The sequence below is a fragment of the Carassius gibelio genome, chromosome A1, assembly GCF_023724105.1.
Source record: "Carassius gibelio isolate Cgi1373 ecotype wild population from Czech Republic chromosome A1, carGib1.2-hapl.c, whole genome shotgun sequence".
In the NCBI taxonomy this organism is placed as follows: domain Eukaryota; kingdom Metazoa; phylum Chordata; class Actinopteri; order Cypriniformes; family Cyprinidae; genus Carassius; species Carassius gibelio.
In genome coordinates this window covers 17100245-17128193 of record NC_068371.1, presented here as the reverse complement: position 1 = coordinate 17128193, position 27949 = coordinate 17100245, and the positions used below count along the sequence as shown (strand labels likewise).

The 27949-nt window shown below is 36.2% G+C and overlaps 1 protein-coding gene across 1 annotated transcript; it reads right to left on the bottom strand.

The window, feature by feature from the left end:
- Positions 1-358: 358 nt before the first annotated feature.
- Positions 359-27335, bottom strand: lamp1a (lysosomal associated membrane protein 1a). The gene is made up of 9 exons (XM_052553485.1): positions 27081-27335; positions 8231-8346; positions 6261-6477; positions 6003-6167; positions 4509-4711; positions 4309-4431; positions 4151-4217; positions 2540-2707; positions 359-1768 (listed from the first exon to the last, which is right to left on the bottom strand). The coding sequence occupies exons 1-9, from the start codon at positions 27130-27132 to the stop codon at positions 1629-1631; spliced, it is 1251 nt and encodes a 416-aa protein (XP_052409445.1). The 5' UTR covers positions 27133-27335; the 3' UTR covers positions 359-1628.
- Between the last annotated feature and the right edge of the window lie 614 nt (positions 27336-27949).

The window sequence follows — 27949 nt, the reverse complement described above, 5'->3', positions numbered from 1 at the left end:
ATAAAGACATTTGTAGATGTAGACATGGTACAATGGTAGACAGCAATTATGCAGGACAGTTGACGTAAAACAAGTGTAGGGCTGAGATGGGCTTGGGACATCCCTAATATAAACAAATGTTTAAAAACGACAAAACACACAAATGAAAATAAAAACATAATTAACCTAAAATATGATTAATTATTATAGTATATTATAAATACTAAAATAATCGTTCAATCTTTTTATTTACTCTCAACAGTATTTGCGCATATTATCATGTCTTTGAAATGATCCAGACTGATGGGAGCTGCTCATGATGAGCGACACATTCAGCTGTTGTTTTCATCACGCAGTCATTAATAAAACACTGACGAGGGCAAGTCATTATTTATTTATTAACCTCAAAACCTGATGCATAAAATTAAACAAACATTAATTACAAAAATAACAGCATTGCCGAAGAAACCAGTGAACCTGATTAGTGAGCGTCAGTGACCGAAGCAAACGGCGCTGGAGTCTTGTGACCAATCAAATCACCAGGATAAAGAAACTTCAGCGAAGTCAAACCCATGAAACATGACCAGTGTGCTTCATAATCATCATGATATTTACTTAAACATGCTGTTCTACAGATGAACTATCATCATAATAATCTTGTCAGGAAGCTGATGATTACGGCACGCCCTTTAAATGTCTTCGAAAAGCACAAAATAACATTTGTTCATTCATTCATCCATCCTTCCAGACCATCATGATTCCCTTTTCACTCAAACAATTAATTAAACCATCATCATCAGTCGAGTGAGTTTTTAGGGTTGATTCACACAGAACATGTTTTCATTCTACTGCGCTGCCTTTCCATTGTTTTGTGCTTGACCGTTTTTTTCAGCGTCACGTACATGAAACACCGTTTTCCAATTTGCAGTGCTCAACTTTATAAAAGGCTTTTTGCAGCGTTTCGTGTCTTTCAGCACTAACACTTTCTGTGTGAATGGCCCCTTACACCTGCTGATCATGTGCTCGTGTGAAGGATCATGGGTAATTCACCAGCGGTTCTTTTCAGGTTTCATGTTTCGAGAAACAACAAGAACAAACATCTATTATTCATATCAGGTGTTATTTTATGCCAGCATCAGACACACGCACACACACTGTAATGGTTTTTATACTGAGCCAATCATATTTTAATTGCTGAACACACACTCACACACTTATGAAAATGAGCTGTAGTCAAAAAATTATATTATTTAAAGCCAATTAAAATGACTACATACACAAAGAAAACATTTAGCATGTTTAGAACAAAAGGAACATAATAAAGAACATACAATTAAAACATTATTTTTGCGGACTTTGATGAGGATGTCCATGAGTGAAGGTTTGTCAGAGTAACTGGTTTGTTCAGTTTGTGCTGAACGTCTGAACTCAAGCAATCATCATTCACACAAACACATTCAATCATTCATAACAGACCACACACACACACACTTAACGCTTCTGCAGCTGACCTCACCTCACCGAAACACACACATACGAGTGACCGCTGCAGCTGACCTCTGACCTTACAGCAAACACTCACTCTCACTCCAGTGTGTCCAGCTGCAGTTGACCACAGTGAAGACTGAGAATGATGATGATAAAGACTATCAGATGGTCTGGTATCCGGCGTGTGTCCGCTTCCTGCCGATCAGATACGCGATGAGGATGATCAGCACCAGGCCGGCCAGAGAGGCTCCCACGATGATGGGGATGAGCATGTTCTCCTGATCTATACGACAATCCTCCGCTACACACACACACACACAGTTTTTTAATTAAAATAAAAAAAAACTATTTATTTTAAAATGTCTACACTTCTACTGAACAGGCTACACTTGAGCTGCTTATTTAAACAGATAAGAGGCATCTTAAAACCATCTACAAGATTTAATAAAAACATTGTAAAACATTGTAAATTCATTAAAGGTGCATCATATAAACAATTGTAAAAATGTGCAGCATTCACTGATTGTGAACTGCTATAAAATGGCAATCCTGTTGAATGTGCAACAGCGCTGCAATGGACTTTGAAATGTACAGCACTCCACTAATGAACTGAAGCGTCGGCTTTAGAAGCTTATAAACCGTATAGAACTTGGAAACTCTTTTTCTGTTTTTCCAAATGTAAGACTTCTTCAAATTACAATTAAGGATTATGCAACACTCCAAAAAAAATGTAAGACTCTTAAATATTTTGTAAGAACCTGCAGAAACCATGCGACTGGTTAGTGATGTCTTTCTATTTGATTTGAATTTGATTTCTGTTACACACTGAATTGCAACATTTATGAATGTTTCAAACACTTGGTCTGTTATTGGTCAGTCAGTCTTATATATCCCGCCCCAAACTCACATGATTGGTTGTCAGAAGTTGACACATCACTCAAACAAACAGATCAGTGTTGTGAGAGCGTCAGTGTGTCACCCTTCAGGAATCAGAAGGAATGACTGTCTGGCAGTGACTCTGAACATGAAACAGACCGACTGATCATCCGATCACATGACCACTGGCCAGTACCTGCAGCAAAGCTGTTTGCAGTGACGTTGAAAGGCTGCAGTTGCAGTCTGAAGGTGTTGATGGAGAAGGTGGGCACCACGGCAAGCTTCTGCTCCGCACTGCACATGTACGAGCGGCCCACGCTGCACTGCAGGAAGTTCAGAGAGCCATTTCCCTCCACAAACCTTTCTACAGTAATCATATAAAAAATATAAATATACATTTATTGAGACAAGATGCAAAAATATGTTAAAAAGAATTTAAGCCAATCTGTAGAAAAACAAAGGTAAATATGTATATTTAATGATTAACCATTCATTAATCATTATGATTCAGATTTTTAACCCTGGATATGATTAATAAATGTCAACCATGGGCATAGAATATGCAGGGCAAGTGTTCCCCCCACTATTAATAAAAATTAATAAAAAGTAATTAAATAAATAAATATATATATATATATATATATATAGAGGTGTCCACAGAGTTTCTAACGGGCCAGTGGGAATAAATCTAAATTTAAATTCATAGAGACAACAAGACAGTCTATGCATGACCTGATGTTTTATTTCTATCCAAAATGAGGCGATGTGAACATTGTAGAGTGCTTGACACTCTCACGCAGTCTATGTTTCATTCATGTTCGAATCTGGAGGGCACTCACACACAGAAAGTTACAAAAATAATCATGTAAGTAATAACTTATGGCCCTTTCCCAAATCGCACCCTAATCCCTCGTGGTCTTCCTCTGAGTCCACACATTCGTGACATAATACCACTTTAACTGTTGGGTAGAAGTGTGATGTGGGGGGCACTTGCAAGCACCCTCCTGAAAGCTAAAATGGGACACCTTACGGTCTCATGGACTAAACAGACGTGCACGTGGCAGCCATCGTAAGTTCTCAAGCACCCCAAGTGCACATGATGTGTGCCAGTTGGTACATGGCCCATGATGTGACAGGAAACCCCTTATATGGACAAAGGAATACAGCTATGGCTATAGCTAAGCTGAATAAAAACCAGAAATGTTTTGATAAATAATGTATATGAATAATGCAGTGCTAAATGACATTTCATTACAGTACTGACAACTTATTACAGTATAGAAACTATGCTTTTTTTTCCTTATCCTGTGAACACTAGAAAAAAGTGTTTATAGTATATAAACCAATTATAAAATTGTCATTAGGAAGATACAGGGAAAAAAGTGCAAATTATTGGTTATTTTCCAACAGTATATTTGATTTCTTAACCAATTAAAAGTAAGAGATTAGAAAAAATAAAACCTGTCAATTGGACAAAAATGGTATTACATTTGACATTTCTGTCCCCCTCATTGCTGGAATGATGGCTGTGCCTGTCTTGTCATCGAAAAAAATGAAATGAAAAAAATCTGAAATGCTGTATATACACTACAAAATGTTGCACTGTTTAATTTTTTTTTTTCTCCATGGAAGTTACCATCAACTGTTTGTTTTTTGGGACGAACTATCACTTTACATTTTGAAAAGTGAATTTAAGACATTTGAATGCTTTTTAAGGATATGTGGACATCTCTATCTGTACTTCAGATATTAATTTAATAGATTTAAATGACTAATAATCCTACAGACTAGTGAACTGAAAATGTACCTGTCATGTCAAGCCAGAAGGCCGAGACATTCACAGCGCTCAGATAAAACTTCTGTGTGGTCAAGTTCTGCAGCAACAGATAAAATATGATATGATTATCATCATATTAAGATTACAAGACATTCAGACACATAAAACACACACATACACACACACACCAGTGTGAAGGTGAAGGTGAGGTTGGTGAGATCCTCAGACAGCACCACTGTGGTCCTGGGGAACCCACATGACCCCGAGGCTGTGGTTCTGTTGGGCTGTAGGTTCATGACCTCACTGATGGTCTGTGGAGGATCAGATCAGATATCAGCAGCCGTCAAACAGGTAACATCAGCAGGAAGTGACCGTGAGCATTTGTCACCTTGTTCAGAGACTTTGAGTGGTGCGTAATGTTGAGCTGCAGCCCCATGAGCGCCAACAGACATGCAGTGCCATTCCCATTGGTGATGGTGTAGTTTCCACGCTCCGGTGCCGGCAGTGGGACAGGTGGTGGAGCAACGGTGGTTCTGGGTGATGTAGTCGGGGCAGCGGTCGTAACCGTCTGATCAGCACTGCAAACACTCTCTACACAAAAAACACATCAAATATATTCAAACAGTGCTTTATACAAAACAGATTCAAAGCAGATTCACAGTGATAAACAGAAAAATAACAGTGTTAATGATGCAAAATTCATCAATTATGAAACTAATTCCATTTCAGCAGTAAAGCAGCTCTACAGAAGACAATAGTGTCATTCTTCAGACCAATTTAGTTCAGTGACAGTGTCACAAACTAACTAATGCAACACATAACTAACAACTCCAGAGCACATTTACAAAAGAGACAAATGTATTATTCATGCAGTGTTTTAGTTAAATACATTTTTTTTTTACTTTAATGAACATTTTGACATCTGATTGTTTAATGCAATACTGTGTTTTTTAAACTGTGCAAATAGGGAAGTCATAGGCTTGTTCCACTCTGGATATTCTCGATATTTCATCTCAAAATTAGGAAGATCATGTTTCAGATGTTTTTGGAAGATCCCCCACCCCTATATACTATCATCGAGTTTATTAGTACACATGCACACACGCGCACACACACACACACACACATATATAGACTTGTTTGGCATTGCTGGGAATGCTCACAAAAGAGAGAGAGAGAGCAATTTTATTTTCAGTTTTCATTTAAATATCTAAGTTTTAGTAATTTTGTTATGTGCGTTTGTCATTTTCATTTATTTTATTTCCTTTATTTATTGTTATTTAACTTCAGTTTATAGTTAAACTTTTATTTCAAGTATTTGCCAAGGCAAAATGTATATTTTTTAGGTTTTTCAGGTTTCATCTTCAGGTTTTTTATCTAATATTAATATTTTATTTTAGCTCTATTTAAATTAATAAAGTGTTTAAAAAAAGTTTTAGATACAAATAACAAAACTGTCCTTTATTTGCTGTCCTTACTTTTTAAATTATGGAAATTTTTTACAGACTCTGAGGGTGTGTAAACTTATGCACTAGATCTATTAGAGCAAGCTTATTTCCTGCATGAGTCAGGCACTCCATTCACTCCAGCTCGGAGCATCAGTTTACCCAGCAGCCCCCATTAGCAGCCACAAATGAATGAAAGACCAATTTAGAGATCAATCAGTCTGATTCAAGAATGAAGTTCAAACAATAAATGAAATAACCTGTTCAACCTGTTCACTGAAAAGAACCCGTTCAAAAGGACAATTCATTTGCACGTAGGAGGACTGCATGATTCATGCAACTGTGTATGCTGGGCAACTTTTGATGTGGGATTAACAAGAACAAGTAAAATAATACATAATTCAATGTCAAGAAGGTCACATGCTTCCATTGTGTACCATTTGTGCTGAGGTTTGCTCCGTTCATGTACGCCTCCATGCGAACTCCTGAGAAGGTGATGTTGACCTCGTTGCTCAGACTGACTGACGTGGAGCTCTGACACCTGTAAGTGCTGTTCATCCTCGCAGAGATCTCCGACACGTTTGTCATCACCGACACAATTCCTGCAAGAGAAACACCTGTGAGCAGACACTCATCCACCATAGCAACGTGTGTGTGTGTGTGTGTGTGTGTGTGTGTGTGAGAGAGAGATTCACTTGAGCTGGAGGATTGTGGAAAGGTGGCGGTGTCACTGAGATTGTACTGCAGGCTCATGTTGGCGACCCGGTACAGCGATCCGTCGCTGGAGAACACAAGAGCCAGAGCGTGACCTGCACCGAACGACACCACCAGCTCTGGAGGAACATCACCGGCTCCGCAGGAACTGCTGCTTCCCACTGCTGCGGAGGACGGTAGCGCAAACCTCACCACACTCTTAACAGAGGGAAAACACAAACATGTTGTATTCATTTGAGAAACCAAAAGTGTGGTGAGAAGTGTTCACTGACAACCTTTCCACGACTAAGGCTGATGATACACAGGGTGATTTTTTGAGCAATGTTGCTTGGGCACTTTCCCTTTGAGAATGGGTAACAAATGTCTATCTGGATACTTTAGATCAGTCGTGGGCCCTGTGTCTCACCTGGTTGCCTGTCGATGGCAACATTGCCCAAAGTTGCCCTGTGTATCAGCAGCATAAGACAAAACAATGAGAGACAACAATGAAATCATAAAACACTGACTTTATAAACATGAATAAAAAATTACTTTAAAAAAATGATGAATACTTAACCAAAAACATTTTCTTCAACAAAAAGGAAAACAATAAAAAAAATATTGAAACTGCTTATTAAACTTCTATGAGTTTTCATGCTTCGGGTTGCAAGATTTCAGAAGTTTAAATCCTCTTAAAAGGATACATTTTCTGCCCAGAGTTTAACTTACTCTTCATAACCTAGCATCCATGAAATTATTGGAATCAATTATCAGGAATTTCACTGCTTGAGCTTTCGAGTTTTACCGTTTTTTTAATAATGTATAGAGTCTGTTATTTATAGTTATAATTAAAGTCAGGAAACTAGACTAGTGTAAATAAATAAAATAATATCTTGAATGATGACAATCATGATCAGTAATCCCAATTAAAAAATTATTTTGATTATCAGTTTAACCATTATAAAAAGCATGACTAAATTTGAGTTTTTAAATGTAAGTTTTCATTGACTAAAGCTAGAACATTCCCTGACTATGTATATTAGAGGTCATATGATTGATTTTACTGATACGATAACAAGGTAGGACCACACTGGCCAATAACAGATTAATCAAATTTATTACAAAATATAAATAAATAAATAATAAATCTAATAAATATTATTTGTACACTTTTCATTAAATGTTAGTTCATAGTTCATTCACTAATGTTAATAGATGCATATATAATATTACATTACTAAATGTTGAAATTAACACACTGTAACAAGGAACAATACTTCCACAAATTTTATTATTAGACCTTAGATAATGTTACAAACCGAATCTTATTGTAAACTGTTACGATTTCATGTCAGGCATTGACATCCTTGGCTATTGTTAAATATCTACAATTGAAATCACATACGTATGTAGATTGTATGTATACTGTGTTCCTGTAGCTCAATTGGTAGAGATTTTCATTTTGGCCCTAGTATGAAGTTGTTCCGTTCAAGTCAGACAGTAAATGTGCAAATGTTTTTAAAAAATGAATAATGTCTCCCAGGTCAAACATGTGTAGAAAAATATCATTACAGGGCCACAAATAATTATATCTGTTTTAACAAATATGTATTTTTTTCCCTTTCCTTTACTTAAGTATTGATGTGACGTGTAGGCCAAGTATAACCCATATTTAAAATTTGTGCTCTGCATTTAAACCATCCAAGTGCCCACACACAGCAATGAGTAATGAACACACACATGAACACACACACACACTCAAAGCAGTGGGTGGAAGTAAGCGCTGTTCATTCACTCTGATATTGCATGCAATAGACATACGGCCGAAACTTATTTCAAAACTTTTATAAATGAAAAAAAAAACACACACACACACAAATATATATATATATATAGGGTGCTTCAAAAAAAGGTATGTTTTTGTGTGTCGTGCGTGTCTGCATGTGTGTGTGTGTGTGTGTGTGTTTGGTACCGTTCCATTGGTGGTGTTGTAGGAGATGCTGAAGTTGGCGCTGAGTTCAGCTTTAATGCAGGTGGAATTTCCATCAGTCACCTCGAACGACACAGCATGAGCCGCAAACACAAACCCTGAAACACAACCATCATCATCATCATCATCATCAGCATCACAGGATGTGAATGAGTTGTGACCCTCAGTGTCCACTAGAGAGTGCCGTCACACTGCCGTCTGCTGAACTGTCCATGGTTCATCAGAGTTCACATCAGATCACAATCGCAGCACCATAACACACTGAACTCATGCTGAACCAGAAACATTTCACACTGATATCAAAGCTCCCACTGATACTGGAGCATCTGCTGCTTCCCATGATTCACTTCTACAACACAGAAGATCTCTTGTGAAGATGGTAGTGGACTTCAGGAGAACCCCCCCACTGAACATCATGAACAGCATACACTCATTCAAGTTTCTGGGCTCTACCATCTCTCAGGACCTGAAGTGGGACACTCAAATTGAAAGAAGCCCAGCCGAGGTTGTACTTCCTTTGTCAACTGAAGTAGTTAAATCTGCCGCAGGTGCAAATGACACAGTTTAACTCAGTTGTTATTAACTCGGTTCTATGCACTATTATAAGTGTCTGGTTTGGGTCAGAGAGCAAATCAGATATAAGAAGACTGTAACAGACTGTTAGGACAGCACAGAGGATATCTGGTGGTCACCTGCCCAACCTTCAGGACTTGTACATATCCAGAATAAAAAAAAGGTGGGTAACATCACAGATCACTCTCAACCATAGCCTTTTTGCACTTCTACCCTCAAGCAGATGCTACAGATCTCTGTGCACTAGAACATCTAGGCATAACAAGTTGTTCAAAATGTCATCTCCACCTTAAATAGCTAGCACACCAATTACAACCAGTTTTTTATAACCCGTAATCCAGTACTCTTATGGTGTTTATGCAACCTGAGAATTAGGCAAATTGTCCGGTACAATCTTTCATAGACATGTTCACGTTTAAACTCAATAAATATATATTTGTTTTCCTTCCTCCACAAGTGCCATCTTTTAATTGCCTTGTTTATTTAAAGGGACAATAAGTAACTTTTTAGGTATTTTATTATCTAAAATCAATATTTTTATTCATAAATATGCCCTCAATGGTGTACAAATACCTATGCCAATGTTTAAACTAATCCTCGTAAATGAAGAATTTATTATCTTTATATACATGGGACGGGTAGGTCGTCGGAGGCTTCCATGTAGTTCCGCCATCTTGCAAAACTATAATAGCAGAGAGGGACAAAAAGTACTAAGCCAACGCGTTTCCACAACGCGTTTTCGGTCAGAGCCAGAAACGCAGGTGCAGAGCAGTGAGAGGCGCTTGAAACTGCACCGGCAAGTTTAAAAGTCTGGACTGCATTCTTATTATGGACCATACATATGCCGCGCCACAGGAGAAGAAAACATCGTCGCCAAAACAGTCAAAAATAGAACGTAAAAGGAAACGTGACCGTAGATTACAGAAAACAAGAGTTAATGTCGGGAAGCTTTTTCTAGGTGGAAAGAGCTAATGCTGGATAAAGATTTCAAAAGAGACGCTGAAGTGGCCAGTTTTCTTCTCGACAGGTAAGTCAGTGTTACAATCTATATTACAATATTTTTTTTATATCTAACAATGCACATTATTCAGAAAATATAACGAAGAAAGAAGACATAACTACTAATTACAATATTTCATGTTTTCCACAGTCAATAATTCATACTGTAACATTCGTTACGTGTCATGTTGCAGTTTGTTTGAAATAACACACCTGTTCACCTGAAGGAAAACTCGACGAAGTGCTATTAGAAGACATCCCGTCAAAGCTTTTAGGTACATAACGCCTACCGTAGATGCAACGCGCATTTGAAAAAGCGAGGCGCTGGAGAGCAAAATTAGTTTGAATGCAAAATACAATTTCACCACTAGATGGGAGTAATTCCTACTTAGTGTCCCTTTAACAGTGCACTTTTCCTGGTTTTAAAATCTAGCCAAAAAGCCAAGTGTTGACTGTGAAACAGTAGACATTTTAATTATATGCATTTATTGTATAATTACTACATTTTCATGTCAATCCATGTTATTTTTTAACGTAAACCATTTGCTGTCACTTTAATTCAGCGTGTGCACTGCCGCACAGCAGAAACAGACTTTGTGCTGAACAGTCGCTGCATGACTGCTGCAGACGCATCACTCCTGGAGTCAGGGCTTCAGACTAACATTTGAGAGCTACAGATGGTGACACCAGAAGCAGATTTGGTAGCGCTGGGGGTGATGTGGGTGTGGGTGTGTGGGGTTGTGGGGATTGAAAAAAAAAAGATAATTTAATCAAAATGTACTATTGTTTTGCATTAACAAGTGCAGATACTAAGAATATTTCATGTTAATTTCTTGTATATTTTTATTTTGTTTATTGTTTATACAGATTTGACTAATCTTGAGTTAAGATGCATTAAAAAAACAACTGTTAACAACAGTAACAGGTGAAAAATCTACTTTTTTTACACAGAAAATGTATATATTCCACTCTTATTAAATGTACCATTATTTTCTAGCATATGGAACTGACCAACTTCAGTGATTATGTAATAGCAAATTGAAGAAAAGTTTGTGACTTTTCTTACTTCATACAGAAAAAGTGTAAAATTCTGACAAAATCAGATTATTTGATATTTTATAATAGTGATTTTATAATTTCAAAATATAAAGAAAAATAAATGAATGACTTATAAGCCAGTAAGTGCTCCTCTGTTCCTATCTACTGCTTATAATTGTGATTTGATGTATTTAAAAATTTTCAATAATTGTTTGTTTACCACAACGTATATTTTGTTCATCCCATTAAAAATAAAATTGAAACAGGATATTTTTAGAGTTTTCAAATGCTGGAAATACTTGTGAGAAATGCTTGAAAGTCACTGAAAAGTGCTTGAATTTCTCTCTCAAAAGGTTGTACAAACCCTGAAATAAACGATGTATTGGATGCATTTGACTATTTCTACCACAACACCATGGTTTCAAGTTAGCATTACCACTTCTGGTTTCCTGATGTCAGCGCGGTTTTTTAGTTAAAAAAAACGAAAAAACATTCTCTATGGGGACAAGGGTTATGTCCTCATAAGTCACCTTATCTTTGTAATACCTGTGTCATACCCATGTCATTATACAGAGTTGTGTCCTGATATGTCACAAAAACAAGAACACACACACACACACACACACACACACACACTACTGTATCTCTGACTATTAAGTGAAAAATGATATCACTCGGTTACTTGTGAGTCACGTGTATGATGAACATCTGCAGCTAACTCAACATCACGACATCTACATCTACATGAGCCCTAGTATTTACTGCAGTGCGCTATATTCACATGATGACTGAGTGAGGTACAGATTAATAATGTGACCTCAGTGTCACTGCTGCTTGTGTTCTAGGGTTGTGCCGATAGACGAAAATATTGTGTACTGATGATAGCAGATGTCTTTGTTGATATTCAAGGCGAAATTAGGCTAATTCTCCTATTAATGTATTTTCTCATTTCCATGCCCTGAAACGTGACCCTGAACAAAACAAACTGTGATTGTTTGTCAAAATGGCCTCATGCGCGGGCCTTGGCCAAATAAAGCTGCCATAGATTCTAGACCTTCAGCCATCAGTCTGAAGGTCTGGCTACATGAGACTTTTGCGTAACTTATCAGTAAACTATGGGCCATGGTGTAGTCCTAAAGAAAAAAGTGGTTTACTATTGTCCAGTCGCCCCCCAACCCACCACAAAAAAACAACAACAACAACACCACAACCACACATTTTATTGATGTTGGTTTATTAATAATTTAAATAGTAATTTAGTAATAGCAATACAGTACACTTTAAATTTGATCAAAAGATTATTTTTCAAGTAGTCAACATGACTTCTAGGTTGTTCCAGTCCATCTGTCGACGCATTATTACAGTTCTTTATAATTTCAACATGTTTCTTTGAAATTATATTCATTGTGAAAAGTGCTTTAGAAACACATCTGAATTTTATGTTTTTTATTTTTATGTTCATCTTAATTTTATGTTTTATTTTATGCTTTTATACACTGATTTTATTATTTAGGAAGGAAATTATAAATTCCTGCAGGGGGGATTTTTCAGCATGTAGGCAGGACTGGACTGGGGTTCAAATTCGGCACTGGACATATCCAGCCCACGAGTTCCCCCATGAATGTTCTGCTGGGTTATAGGGCCTTCAGTTGGAGTTAATAAATTAATAAATAAAATAGGACCGAAACAAATAATGATAGACATTACTGACATTCAAAGCAAATGTACTTTTTGTCAGATATAAATGCACTTGACACAAAACCAATGATTTTGAGCTAGAATGCCAAATAAATTAGGCTACTTCTAATGGATTCTGTCATCCTTTCCCCACCCTCAAGTGATTGCAAACCTCTATGACTTACTTTCTTCTGTGAAACACAAAGGAAGAAATTTTGTAGAATGTTTCTGTAGAATGTACGATTTCTACTGTATGGACAAAAATCTCTTGATAAAAGACACTGATAGGCCATTTATATTTAATCGGGCACTTACATAATTAAATTACTTAATTTAAAATTAATTACATAATTTTATTTATATTAAAATTAATTAGAACTAAACATCTAAAGATAGATATTCTTGCTTAAAATTAGGCCTATTAGTAAGATGGTGGTCACTAGAAGTAAAACCATGGTAAATTACTATGGTGCTGAATTGACAAGCCTATTTAGACCTGTTGGCGTTTTCCAGTTTACCTCTTCATGCAGATTTCATTATCGTGGCTGTTTTCAGCCAGAATCACTAAAGAGCCTTTAATGTTCTCATATATCACACACCACGACTATAACAATAATTCTGTGTCAAGTCTGAAGAAGCAACTTGTGCTGTTTATCACTTTACACTATGGCGCAAACACAGCACTGTGGGGGAGACTCTGCCTTTGTGCTCGGCTGCCAGATGCATCGTGTAGCGCCCCTTCACACTTTTTGCATTATTTGCTTTTTGCAGTTTGGTGTAATTTAAAAACAGTGCCTAATGCGGGGGAGGTCTCCCTCGCTTCTGCGATCAGCTCTCAACCAGTGTTGCCAAACCCCTCCCTCAGAAAATCTCTAGAACCATCCTCAAAAGTCTTGATTTAAAAAAAGTCACCAAATATGAAAACAAAGTAAAGTAAATACAGGTAAATATATATATATATACTTTACAAATGATCACAGTATGAAAATATAACAGCAGATTAAGTGTAATAAATTTCTGAAGTGAAATTAGGAAATGCTTGTGATCTGCAAGCATGATGGAAAAGACACAATGTTGGGAATATGTTTTATTTGTCAACAAAATGCATCCCTGTCCTGCTCAAATACAATAATAAGAGATATTATTAACACGCTGAAATTATCATCACATTTGCTAATTTTAGCTTGACATCTTTTAATTTATTGCCTAATAGTGTATATTAGACAAAATGTTGATTTTTGATAACGTTGTGCTTGCAAATTTGGGTAAGGTTGTTCTAATTTGTACATAACTCTATACTGAGGGAAGTTTTTCTTTATTAAGCCGCGTTTCCACCGCAGGAACTTTACCCAGGAACTAGGGACTTGGTCCGGTACTTGGTGTGTTTCCACCGCAGGAACCAGGAACTAAATAAAAGTTCCGGGTAAAAAAATGCGCCCCAGAAAGTCCCTGCTGGCGAGGTGGTACTTTTTTAAAGTTCAGGAACTTTCGGGGGCGGGACTTTGGCGCTAAACATCCTGATTGGTTGAGTTGACGCAGCATTGGTTGAGTTCAACCACCATTTATTCGGATCAACATTTTCAAAATATTACTGTTATTGTGTCATGAAATGTAATTTTAAAAGTATTTCAGGCGAGAATGTAGTTGTTTAAAACTCAAATCTGTTGTTTATTTATAAAGACAGCGCCTATTTAAAAATGTGTTTCGCCGATCTCTGCGACGGTGAGCTCCACACGATCAGCGAGAGCTCAGTGATCATCTATCCGCCCAGAGGCAGCCTCACCTTGGATAGACCTTCTGATGTGTGCCGCTGGCTCTGATGTGTCTTTAGTGGTTAAACATAACATATAATTCAGCTGCGGGGTAAATCTAACAGGTTTTCTTTGGTCTGTATTCAATTTATCTATATGTTAAAATGAAAATAAAAAAGGCAAGTCTATATAATATTTCGTTTCATTGTAATGGCTGTATATAACGTTACACTTATCCCTGAACTAAGTACATTTCTGCAGCTGTTATTATGTTTAAATGAAAACGAAAGGAGGCAGTGGTATTTTATATCCTATTTCGTTTTATTGTAAATGTACTGAGGGGAAAATTGCAGTAGCCAAAGCGATCTGAGTTCACGCAGCATTGGTTGAGTTCAACCACCATTTATTTGGATCATTTTCAAATATTACTGTTATTGTGTCATGAAATGTAATTTTAAAAGTATTTCAGGCGAGAATGTAGTTGTTTAAAACTCAAATCTATGGTTTATTTATAAAGACCGTGCCTATTTAAAAAATGTGTTTCGCCGATCTCTGCGACGGTGAGCTCCACTCGATCAGCGAGAGCTCAGTCCTCATGTATCCGCCGAGATGCAGCCTCAAATCGGCTAGACCTTCTGATATGTGCCGCTGGCTCTGATGTGTCTTTAGTGGTTAAACATAACATATAATTCAGCTGCGGGGTAAATCTAACAGGTTTTCTTTGGTCTGTATTCAATTTATCTATATGTTAAAATGAAAATAAAAAAGGCAAATTTATATAATATTTCGTTTCATTGTAATGGCTGCATATACACATATCCCTGAACTAAGTACATTTCTGCAGCTGTTATTATGCTTAAATGAAAACCAAAGGAGGCAGTGGTATGTTATATCCTATTTCGTTTTATTGTAAATAGGAAAATTGCAGTAGCCAAGACGAGCTGACTGAAGTTATCAAGTACGCTGCTGTTTATAGATTTACCGGACTTGCGTCGTCGCGGACATCACACTCCCGAGTCGAATGCACAAAGTCTGAACTAACTACCGAGGATGCACGTCCAAAATCAGCGTACTTTAAAAAACAAACAAATCAGCAGTACTTTGTATTGAGAAACGCGCGCAGACCTACGTCACCAGTCTATTTGCCTAATCTTCCCGGTACTTTACACCGCGGTGGAAACGCAGAAAGCAACAGGTCTGGGGGGAAAAAAGTTCCTGGGAAAAAAAGTTCCTGGTAAAAATGTTCCGGGTAATTTCGGTGGAAACGCGGCATTAGTGTTGCTGTTTTGTTTCTTTAATGTTGGCTGTATTTTGGATTGCTACGAATCCAAGTTAGCTTGATAGAATAAGTTACGCGATGGAATTTTCCTGTTCAATTTTTTTCTGTTGTTGGTTTGTATTGTAATTGTATTGTATTGTAGGGAAGTCGTGGCCTAATGGTTAGAGGGTTGGACTCCCAATCGAAGGGTTGTGAGTTCTAGTCTCGGGCCGGACGGAATTGTGGGTGGGGGGAGTGCATACTCACTCACTCACTAATGTTACTTTGCCCAGTACAGTAGGCTAATGGACATTTTATTTCGGTGGAGATTTTTTGTTGAGATTTTTTTAGTTAAGTTTTTACGCACCCAAAGACTGTCCATTTTGACTTGTAAGCATGTTTACACGTCAGTTATATGGGCAGCAATGCCGTACTCCAGAGGCCTATGTCAAGCAAATGAGGATTCACAGCAATACCCCTTTACTAGTTTCTTCATTGTTGCATCCAGGGCTGTAACAGGAAATTTGCAAAATAGCACCTTTGAAATCACATCTTTATAGACACCACAATGAGTGTGTCGTGGTGCCTACATCACATTTGTGCCCTGCAGTAGACCTTGCATTACATGTTGACTTGTGTAGTGCCAAATGAGTTACACTAACTCAGTTTTATTTTTATTTTGGATGATTTTGAAGTTGGAGGAGAAAATGGTAGTTCTTCGACCTACCCGAACTGTGTTTACCAGTATTACATCGAGTACACATTCGCATCACATCGCTAGACAAGACTAGCATTTGAAATAAAAATATATATAAATTTGTATTTAATTTTAGAAAATGACAGATTGATTCAATACATAAGACCCCTTTTCCTCAGCTGGGATGGTTTAGAGCCCTTTGTAGCTGCACCAAAACTGTCATTTGGAAGATCAAACTCATGGGCACCATTGAACTCCACTATATGGAGATAATTCCTGAAAAATGTCTTTACGACTGAAGAAAGAAAGGTTTGAACATCTTGGATGACAACGGGGTAAGTACATTATCTTTAAATATTTGTTCTGAAGCTGAACTACTCCCTTAAAGCTTCTACAGTAAGTACATGAAACGTATTTCTAACTTGCACTGTTTTACTATGGAAGCATATGGGTAGCATTATTCAATTTGGGATGTAATATGCAAAATGACAATGCAATATGTAAAATGGCAATGCATTTCTGTATTTACATTTACATTTTCCAATACATCTGTGCAACGTTTGGTGCAAAATGAAAATGAAATTACATAATTTTCATTTGCCATTTACTACACCAGTTTTAATATGTAAAATGAATATTAATTTTAACGCTTTATAAGTTGCAAAATTAAAATTAAAATTTATTACAGAAATGATTAGATATGTCTAACATGTTAAAGCAAAAACTGTGGCAAAATGATCATTTAAATGCTATTTTTCTTAACTGCATTAACACTCACAGTCAAGACACTTACGATTGCATTTTCATTCGGTGTCCCGCAATGAATGTAGCAAAACTCAATGTGCACATTGAAAATGCATTCCGAACCGATCACGTGTCCCCGCCCTCGCGCCACGTCAATCATTGTGTGAACAAGGCGGGGCTTACAGAAGGTCAGAGACTCAAGTCTCAAGAAGAGGATTCAATCAAGTGAGACAACATGGACAAGACAGTTGGTCCGTGTATGTTTTGATCATTTCGGTTTATGGCTTCAATATTTCATTCGGATTTGTGGGCGGAGCTGAAACGCTGCTTTCATCTGATTGGTCGAATCGGATCGGTTTTCATCTGACAGCCTTCAGCTGAAATGTCTGAAACTACACTCAATGTTAATTAGCATAATATTTGAATCCGATGTAGCTGGGCACATAATTCGTGCTGCTGAGACCTGCAAATTATTTCTAGGTTGTAGTATTGTATGAATATTGTCCCACTGATAAAAAACAGTGCAAATAGTTCTGTCTCTTTGGATAACAGTAAAGTGGAAATAAATATAGTTAAATTTATTAAATAAAAATAAATAGGATTTTTTGGGAAGGTAAGTCTGGCCAGTTATACAAGCAACACGAGTCGGACGAGTCTAAAGATATGAGCTGAATTGGGTGAAACATTAAAGTTCTAGTCTGTGTCAATTACTCTCATTATAAATAATAATAATAATGTTAACTGTATTTTTCGGTATAAGTTGCATCAGTCCAAAAATACGTCATGACGAGGAAAAAAACATATATAAGTCGCACTGGACTATATGTCACATTTATTCAAGACCAAGAGAAAACATTACCGTCTACAGCCGCGAGAGGGCGCTCTGGGGTAGGCTACAGGAGCACTGAGCAGCATAGAGCTAATTTTACTATTTTTATTTAGAAATGTAACTATATTCATTTTTACAATTATTTATTAATGTCACACACACACATACCTAGTGCCTTATGACTTAAAAGATGAGAGTGGTAAATGTTACAGACATGGAACTGTTCAGTCTATTATTGATTTTAATTTCCACTTCACTGTTATCCAAAGGGACAGAACTATTTGCACTGTATTTATCAGTGGGACAATATTCATACAATACTACAACCTAGAAATAATTTGCAGGTCTCAGCAGCACGAATTTGCCCAGCTACATCTGATTCAAATATTATGCTAATTAACAGTGAGCGTAGTTTCAGACATTTCAGTGCTTCACTCGCACTGACTCTTATTCTGCCTGAAAGAATGACAAGACCGAGCTGAAGGCTGTCAGATGAAAACCGATCCGATTCGACCAATCAGATGAAAGCAGCGTTTCAGCTCCGCCCACAAATCCGAATGAAATATTGAAGCCATAAACCGAAATGATCAAAACATACACGGACCAACTGTCTTGTCCATGTTGTCTCACTTGATTGAATCCTCTTCTTGAGACTTGAGTCTCTGACCTTCTGTAAGCCCCGCCTTGTTCACACAATGATTGACGTGGCGCGAGGGCGGGGACACGTGATCGGTTCGGAATGCATTTTCAATGTGCACATTGAATTTTGCTACATTCATTGCGGGACACCGAATGAAAATGCAATCGTAAGTGTCTTGACTTTGAGTGTTAATGCAATTAAGAAAAATAGCATTTAAATGATCATTTTGCCACAGTTTTTGCTTTAACATGTTAGACATATCTAATCATTTCTGTAATACATTTTCATTTTAATTTTGCAACTTATAAAGCGTTAAAATTAATATTCATTTTACATTTTAAAACTGGTGTAGTAAATGGCAAATGAAAATTATGTAATTTAATTTTCATTTTCATTTTGCACCAAACGTTGCACAAATGTATTGGAAAATGTAAATGTAAATACAGAAATGCATTGCCATTTTACATATTGCATTGTCATTTTGCATATTACATCCCAAATTGAATAATGCTACCCATATGCTTCCATATTTTACAAGTATAGTTGATTATTTCCAAGACTTCCTGCATATTTACCAGTTGTCTTTGTACTAATGGATACTAATAGTTGTAAATAGTTGTAAATGTACATTGTGCTCAAGTTAGCATTGATTTATTTACAGGCCTTTGAGGTGACCAATGTTTTATTTTATTGTTTTATTATCATTATAATTTAAAACATAGTTAATCTCATATAGTTCATCTCATATTATTTACAGGTCTTTAAGGCGACCAATGTTTTTGTTTTCTTTTGCTTTTAAATTATAATTTAAAACTTGGTTAATCTCATGTTAGTTACCTCTACTTTTCCTATTTAATATACCTATACAAACTTATACTTATAAATAGACTTATACTTTAATAGACCTACAAAATCATCTTCCCCTACACTGCAGTAGTCGGCTTGCCTTCAGTCATTCCTTGCTCCAGTCCATCAAGTGGACTCTCAAATCAAAAATCTTGCAGCTCTGAAGACTGTGGTCCATCCTCCCAAATCAAAAAAACATGGCCAGAGACATTTCAGATTCCTTGGACTGCAATGGTTATGGACATTCATTCAGCAGTGGCAGATGGCAAGAAACCTTCACCGGCAGCACGGCGACAAATGGCCAACATGCGGAAAATGTGTCACAGTCTGCCAAAATATACTCAAAGTTTTGCTGATCTCCATGATAATGGTTAGGCACTAGGAAATGGTTATATCTCACTGTTAATTCAAATTAACAAATTTACCAAATCAAATTAACCTACTGATACATATGGCTGCATCAGATTCCAGCCTGATCTCCCACCAGATGAGACTGATGAAACCGTAGAGCAGAAACGTCAGCAGCTGGAGATATACCATACAGATGGAATATCTGGCAGAAGAAAATTTATGTTATGTGACTGCCTGACATTGTTTTTTCTTTGGAATATTTTAGGTGAAAAACCAGGAAGCTGCATTCATAAATGCATGATTAGTTTTGAGGGGCAAATAATCTGTGAGGGCATCCAGCCAAGTTTTCTGTCTGGACTTGCTGCTGTGTTTTCGACTTTCTACAATTTCAATGTGGAGTACCAAGCTGAGGCTGCATCCATGTTGGAATTCATTCAGAGGTAAGATGCTTAGATTCATTTATTAATTTCTATTCAAATTCTCGTTATGTAAACTTTTACCCACACTAATTCTGATTGTACGCAATAGTTTTCTCAGGTGCTTCATTTGTATAAATCCAGAAAAAAAAGGCACCAAGAGTGGACAATTAATATTAAAAGTGAACAGGGAACCACACACAGGTTTTGAAGTTAGACTGCATTGTGTTAAATTTTTTATGTTTCAAAGGCTATATTTGTACATTGTATTAAAACATGGTTTTATAGCAAGACTCCTGAGGGGTAATTCATAAAATCTAAGAAATATCTAGAAAAATAAGTCCACCTTATTTGTTAGCAGTCTGTTTCTCAATATAATAACATATTTGTAGTTTACAGTTATAAAAGTGCATATAATCATTAACTGTTAATTCTTTTGACCATCGGTTTATTGTACCGTTAATGTAGGAAATAACAGCTTTATGCAATAATTTTCAAAAACAGAAACAAACTGTACATTTCAACAACAGCAAGACACAACTGTGCTGCCAGTCACTTACTGTTTTTTAACGGGACAAAAATCTGCTAAACTCATTTTAAATAATAAATATAATCTGATAGCTTTAACAGAAGCATAAACTTTATCAGTTTAGAAATTGATGTTTAAAGAGCCAGTAAGATGAAAATTCTAAGCTTCCTATCACTGTTTATAAGTCCTGTACATTAGGTTTAAATCCATCCAAGGTTAAAAAACATTGTCATTTTGTCAAAATATCATTTTAAAATTACCTCAATTCTCAGAAATCCCCAAACGGTTCCCGCGAAGCTGTTCAAAAGATTCAGTTTCCTTAAACCCCACCTTTCGGTAGCATACTGTGTTCTGATTGGTTAACTAACATAGTCAGGTTTGGATTGGTTGTTCCGCACACAACTTCACGGTAAACTATGCGTTAGCATCTGTTTGGGGTGAATTATGTCTTATTCCTCTCACCGCGAAGCAAACAGTAAAAGAAAAAACTTGAAAAGTCCCGCTGCTTTTTCTTTCTGTGTGGGTGTATTCAAGCCGCACGCTTCAGTTTAAATCTGAATAGCGCGTTCAGCGCGGGGGCGTGGTCACATTAGATATAATGAAGGGAGACGTGAAAAACGGACATCGCGTTGTTTTCATATGGATTACTTTATCACAGAATATCTGTTTTCGGCAGCACTTGTTTAGTTTTAGACATGTCAAGCTTTCTATAGATATCTCTCTCATGTCTCTTCGTTGAGTATTCACAGAGTTACACTTCATTTTAATGACATGTTTGTAAATGAAGATCAGCGAAGACAGCACACATACTGATAAGACGCTCGGGAGAAAACAGACACATAACTTCATAATCATACTTCACGTTGTGATTCGGAGATGCTCGTTGGTCAAAATAAAGTTGGTAATGAACCCTCTTTTATGGCCAAACGCTTTGAAAATCCCGCCTTGTACTCACCGAGATTAGAAAAGCAGTCATCAGTGAAATGTTGTTAACACTTCAAAAGGGATTTGTTGTACTGCTCTGGTATTGTGGTGAAAATGAATTTTAGCCATTGGTTCTTCTGATCTTCATTCTTTGGCAGTGAAAATAAAACAAACTTGCCTTTATAATTAAAAACACACTGTCTCCTCGACATGATGCTATCACACCAACCAGAGCGTCTGTGTGGGGGTGGGGCAGGTCAGAGTTCCGTTTCTCCCAAGACGGTAGGCGGAGATTATTATGCAAAGTGCTCCTAGTGACGTACATAGAGATGGGCAAAAGATTTGAAATCTATAACAACTCGTTTCAGCGATTCAGAGTCGACTCCTTACTTTAGAAGCCAATAACTTTATAAATCGTGTACTTTTTGGTTTAATTATTTGCACATTGTTTACACAGATGGACAGCTACATCATACACTGTAATACAGGTAATTTTTGATTTCCCATCTGTGTGGCTCTTTAAAATCAATTACTCTATAGAAAAAAAATTACTTCCGGAGCCCAACTGTTGCACTCTTATATATAGCTATTTTTATTTTTATTATGAACAATAAGAAAAAGAAGCAAATTACAAACACAATAGAACAAATAAATGTTTTCGTAAACTTTTAATTTATTCAGCTACAGTAGGTTTAACAAGAAATATTACACAAACTTAATAGTTTATAAATAAAACACTGCATGTTTACTTATCACTCCAAGGTGTATGTAACTTTTAAGTAGTACTATGTTACGCAGATATATCTGTAAAGCTGTAAAAACTAAAGTCTCAGATCCAAAGAGATATTCTTTCTAAAAGTTAACAGTCAATCAAACCCCCCTAAAATGCATCATTCTAACATGCCCCCACATGTCTATGTCATGTATCTATGAGGGAAGATTTGCATAACACCGCCCAAATGTTCATGCAGAAAAAGAAGGCGTACCTTTTATTCTCACTTTGCTGCCACTGCCGTGGAATCACCCTGTGTTTCGTTGTGAAAGCGAAACTACTTGTTTGGCCATCCAAAAGAGGACACGACTAGAAATCAGTGGTTAAGTTGTATTTCAACACAGTTCCAGAACAGTCCAACCCAAGTATTCAGATGTGTGCTGCACATTTTAGGGACGATGAGGACTGTTTCCTGAACCATCAGCATCAGTACAATGCCTCTGTGGCAAAGTGGCTGTTTCTATAAAGTGGTGCAGTTCAAACGTTGCAAGGACAGTCTGCCGTTTAAACATTCTGCCTGGAAACAAAGATGTTGTGCCGCCAAACCCCCTCACGTAAGAAGAAAGCCGTCATGTTTACAACTGTGAAGAAGAGCACTTATCAGGATCAACTAAATGCTGGTTTCTCAAAAGTATTTAAATATTTAATGTCCACAGCACAGAATCCTTAAAATATGTCAAGAGAGTTTTACTCACTGGTCTGTTATTGTGGTGACATTTCCATGCTCTGAAACGTGCCCCTGAACGAAACGAACTGTGATTGGTTGTTTGTCATATCTGTCAAATGGCCTCATGGGTGGGTCTTGGCCAGAAATCTGCCATGAATTCCAGACCTTCAGCCGTCAGTTTGAAGGTCTGGCTATGCGAGACTACCATTTTGGTGTCCACATAAAATTAAGTTTAAAAAATAATTGTATATACATAATAATGTTGTAAACAATTGTGATTAATTTTACTGGTCAAGTACACTGTTTGAAATAGGTGGCCAGTTGAATGCCTGCAATATAAGCTGAAGTAGAAGTTTCATCATTCAGGGTAAATCTTTTGTCATGTGGTGTAATGCAAACACTCTGTTACACCACAGTCTCATCCATTATATTTGATGACAGTATCACCATTAAATTAACAATTTTAGCATCTTATTCATATTACAGATAAATGGTGAATGCTCAACATTGAAAAATATGTGTTAAACATAATAAATATAAATTTTTTAATGCAATTTTGTATTGATTCATTTGTGTTAATGGTTAATTTTATAAATTAATTAAGCACAGACCCAGTAGATTGGGTGGCACTCTTAAAGCACATTCACAACAAGAACAATAACTATAAAATATAACAAAAAAAAGTTAATATATTAGCCTTTACACCAATGATGATAACACTGTTTGATCTAAGAATGCGCTGCAGTCTATAATGGGCCACTTTACATTTACATTTATTCATTTAGCAGACACTTTTATCCAAAGCGACTTACAGATGAAGAGCACTTTAAATGCTCAAACTCAATGCTTTATCATTTATAGCTGTAAAAAATAAATAAAATAACAATAAGAAAAATCATGCAGATTCTAACAATATAATTTCTCTGTGCAGTTGTCGTGTGCTGTGTAACCTGCTATTCTTATAGATTTAGAAAGATTTTTAACTATATCTTTATCTTTATTATAGTTATTGTACTTGGTGTGAACGTGCCTTTAGCAAGAAAAAGAGAAAGTTACTTATTGAGGACTGCAACTGGTAGAATAACAGCTTGAGTCTCCTCTCACTATAGTATGTCACAAGTTCAAGAGAGGTCACTGAGGGGATTCTCCACCCAAAATACTCATCCTGATAATGACATTTATGCTGAGTGGATTACTGAAAATGCACATTCTTTCTCTGCCAGTAGGAGGTGCTTTTAGAAATGTAGGGCCCTATTTTAACGATCTAAACGCAAAGTGTAAAGCGCACGTAATGTCCAATACACCAATCAGAGTGTCATCTCCCATTCCCTTTAAGAGCGAGATGCGCTCGCGCCATGGCGAATTTGTTGGTGGAAAAGCTGAATGCCTCTCAAGCGAAGAAACCGATCTGCTCGTGTGCAAAGTTAAAGCGCGCGAGCAGATAATCTACGGGACAAGCAGGATCTACCAAAGCTTCCTGAGGTGAAGAAGGCGTGGGATGAAGTAGAATTTCATTAATCATTATAAGTAATAGGCTGAATTGCAAATAGGTAGCCTAATTCTAATACATGCAATGACTATCCATCATTACATTTTTAAATTTATGTAGCCTACACAATAATATTATTTTACACTGTAATACATTTGTTTTTAATATTTGGCATGTTTGTGTGATGTGCATCCCTGTGTGTAATAAGCAAAGTCAACGCACACTGTGGATCCGCCCAGAGGCGCATTTTCTACCAACGCGCTCTTTAAATAACAAAAAAATATTGCCAAAAATATTGCGCCTTGCGTCACATTGCGCCGGGTGTAAGATAGGGCCCATTGTGATTTCCCTGGTAATAGCTGCATAACTGATACTTTTTTAGGTAAAATGAAAATGCGAGCGCTTTTCTGAAGAAAATCAGTTCCCTTGAGAGGTTTATTCATATAAAAACTTGAATTAGTGAGAATGAGAAAAGTTTGAAAAAATATAGCCATTATTGAGGAGGAAAGTCCACTGATGAGTTACCAGTGTTTTATTTTATTTTAACTTAGTCAGTTAATTAAAATATATAATCTTGATTTATCGCATGATTGTCATGAATTAACTCACGAATCATCACAATTTAATTGCACATTTTTATCTGTTCTAAATGTACCTTAAATTAATACTTTTCCCCATGGTTTTACAGACAATGCTTAAGCTAGTCAAAGACTAAAATATGTTTTAGCTGAAAATATTTTGCTCTGACATATCTTAAAATATGTCAGTGTCATTGTTCTGTGCCAAGATGCACACCTGCAACATTTTCTTATAGGGTATTTTTGTAAAAGTTGCTAAAATAAGTTAATTTAACTAAGGCCTAGTCCTATCTTAAGATAAGACCAGTTTGTGAAACCAGGCCTTCAAGTTTTCAATCTAATCAACATGTGCATTGACAAATATGGATGCTTTATGTAATAAGTTTATTATTAGTGAAACAATAGTTAACGGAGCATGAAGAGTAGACATGTTCCATAGGTCATAGATGTTTTTCAAAGAACTTGTTCATGTCTATTAGACACATGAAGAAAAAAAAAACAACAACATACAAATACTAGGTTCCCATTACTTCTCTTTCTTTGCATTGAGCAATTTTTGCATTTTCGCAAGAAGGCAGCTCACTTCTTCTAAACATGCAGAATGTACATTTATTATTTATTATCACATTCGTTTGCATATACTGTATTTTAATGCAGCTAAATTCTAATAAATGTTTTTATTGATATATTTTACTGTTTCTGTGGTCAGACAACGGGATAAATATGAAATAGTGACTAAAACGCGACCAATTAAGACGAACCAGTTCTCCCTTCCAAAATGTTAATATGCACAAAAATCCTGATTTATAATTGTGTCGTCGTCTGATAATAATTAAATAGGCTACACACAAGAGTTTCTCTTTTATGCTATGGGGGAAAATGTACCCACTGTGCTACGAGCAACGAACACTTTCTTTTATATGTTCTACATTTCATATATTTATATATAACATGTATTCGACATTAAAAATACATAACAACAACAACAGAAAACCATACCGAATGCAGAAAAGCCACTTCTTTTCCCGAATTGTCTATCTTTCACTATCTCTTCTTCTGATTTTCTTTTCAAATAGTTCTCTATGTGCAGTAAAGAAAGATCTGAGAATCTGTCCTGTGCCACTGAAGATCGGAGCCAGATTCTCCGATGAAGCCGAACCAGAGGGCAGTGTGAGTGCAGACTGCAGAAGTCGGGAAAAGTTTCGAGATTTGTTCTTCCGTAGCATACTTCATCTTGAAGTTTCTCAAGAGTTTTAGGCGATGCGATCGCACATTTCAGAAGATCCACTTCAGCTGCCACAAGCCGAGGGTGAATCTTGAGGCTTTCGTAACGTGACATGCTTAAACTGAATCCTGCATCACACGCCACACTCAAGACCACCGCTTCAAATCTTCTGACCAATCCAGCCAGAGATGACTCAGTCCACCACATTTTTACCGGGTTTATATATACATATACATATACATATATATATATATATATATATATATATATATATATATATATATATATATATATAAAACGGATATTTGTTAACTTGCTAAAGCGAGAAAGTAACCAAAAGATCCTCGTCTCAATCTGAGTTAATAATTAGTCGCGATGGTGTGGGGCTTATAACTACAAATAAAATTAGAAAATTTGAATTCTTTAATTTCTATATTTTATTCAAAGCTCAGACAAAATCATTATTGGCTCTCGTTAATAATCACTGATCACTTTGGTACATTAAAAAGGCATAAATATAAATGAATAATAATAATATTAAAAACAATAATAATAATAATAACGTTAACTAATATATATATATATATATATATATATATATATATATATATATATATATATAATATATATATATTATATATATATATATATATATATATTATATATATATATATATATATATATATATATATATATATATATATATATATATATATATACACGGGCAGCGGGCCAAATCAGCCGCCGGGCCACCGGGAACATGGCCAGTTCGTTCCTGATGATGTGTAATGATAACTTTGACTGAGTTATAACGGTTACAATGACTTACCCATCAGAAGAGTCCAGCAGACACCTGCAGCGTAACACCGTTTGACCATCATGCCTCAGTCTGTACTGACGTCTGTCAGAAGAAGCGTTAAACTCCGAGCGCTGAACACTACGTACTAAAGCCTGAGTACAGAAGACGATCCGCGCTTATATGTGCGTTTATACGATTGTCAGTAGGTTATAAATGGAGTTACGACGTTCGTTCAGTGTCTGGCTGCAGATTCACTGTGTCATCATGAGTTAGAATGTTCCAGTCATGTGATGTGAGCGTTTTTGCCCCGCCCACACCAGTCACGTGAGGGAGAACTGCGTGTCACTTTATAACGCTGACATGATTGCATTCACTATAACTGTGTTTATTGCCAATATAAACTGTTAAACAGAAAATAAATTTTAGTACAAGCGTTATTTGTTAACAACGCTGTTAAAGCTACAGGGATAGAGAGGTCACATTAGACAGTTTAAATCATAACTACATCCAGATGCATAATTTCACAAGACATTAAAAATAATATTATAAGTTATAATATTAATGTCATGTTTATTGTAATTAACAGCAAGCAACATACATTAAATTGATTAATTTATAAGTTCATATTTAATTAATATAAAATAGTGTACAGCTGATTGCTTGCTGTTAATAAAAAATTAAGAAATTATATTCAAATATTATTTTATAATTTATTATTCAAATGTAAAATTGTGGAACTTAATTTTATGTTATACAATATAATTTATTAAAAGTCTATTAAATATTTTATAATTTATATATTTATACATTCAACAGTAAAATTAGATAGTTATGATTCTAAACTTTCTAAAGTGACATCTTTATGTATGTTGCCAAACCTAGTACTCGCAAAACCAAAG

Excerpts from the sequence above, each read along its gene's own strand:
- lamp1a (XM_052553485.1), bottom strand. The coding sequence starts at position 27,132 with ATGATGGTCAAACGGTGTTACGCTGCAGGTGTCTGCTGGACTCTTCTG. Across the intron at positions 4,432-4,508 it reads ACTCAAAGTCTCTGAACAAG|ACCATCAGTGAGGTCATGAA; the intron begins GTGACAAATGCT and ends GATCCTCCACAG. Across the intron at positions 1,769-2,539 it reads TGCAAACAGCTTTGCTGCAG|CGGAGGATTGTCGTATAGAT; the intron begins GTACTGGCCAGT and ends GTGTGTGTGTAG.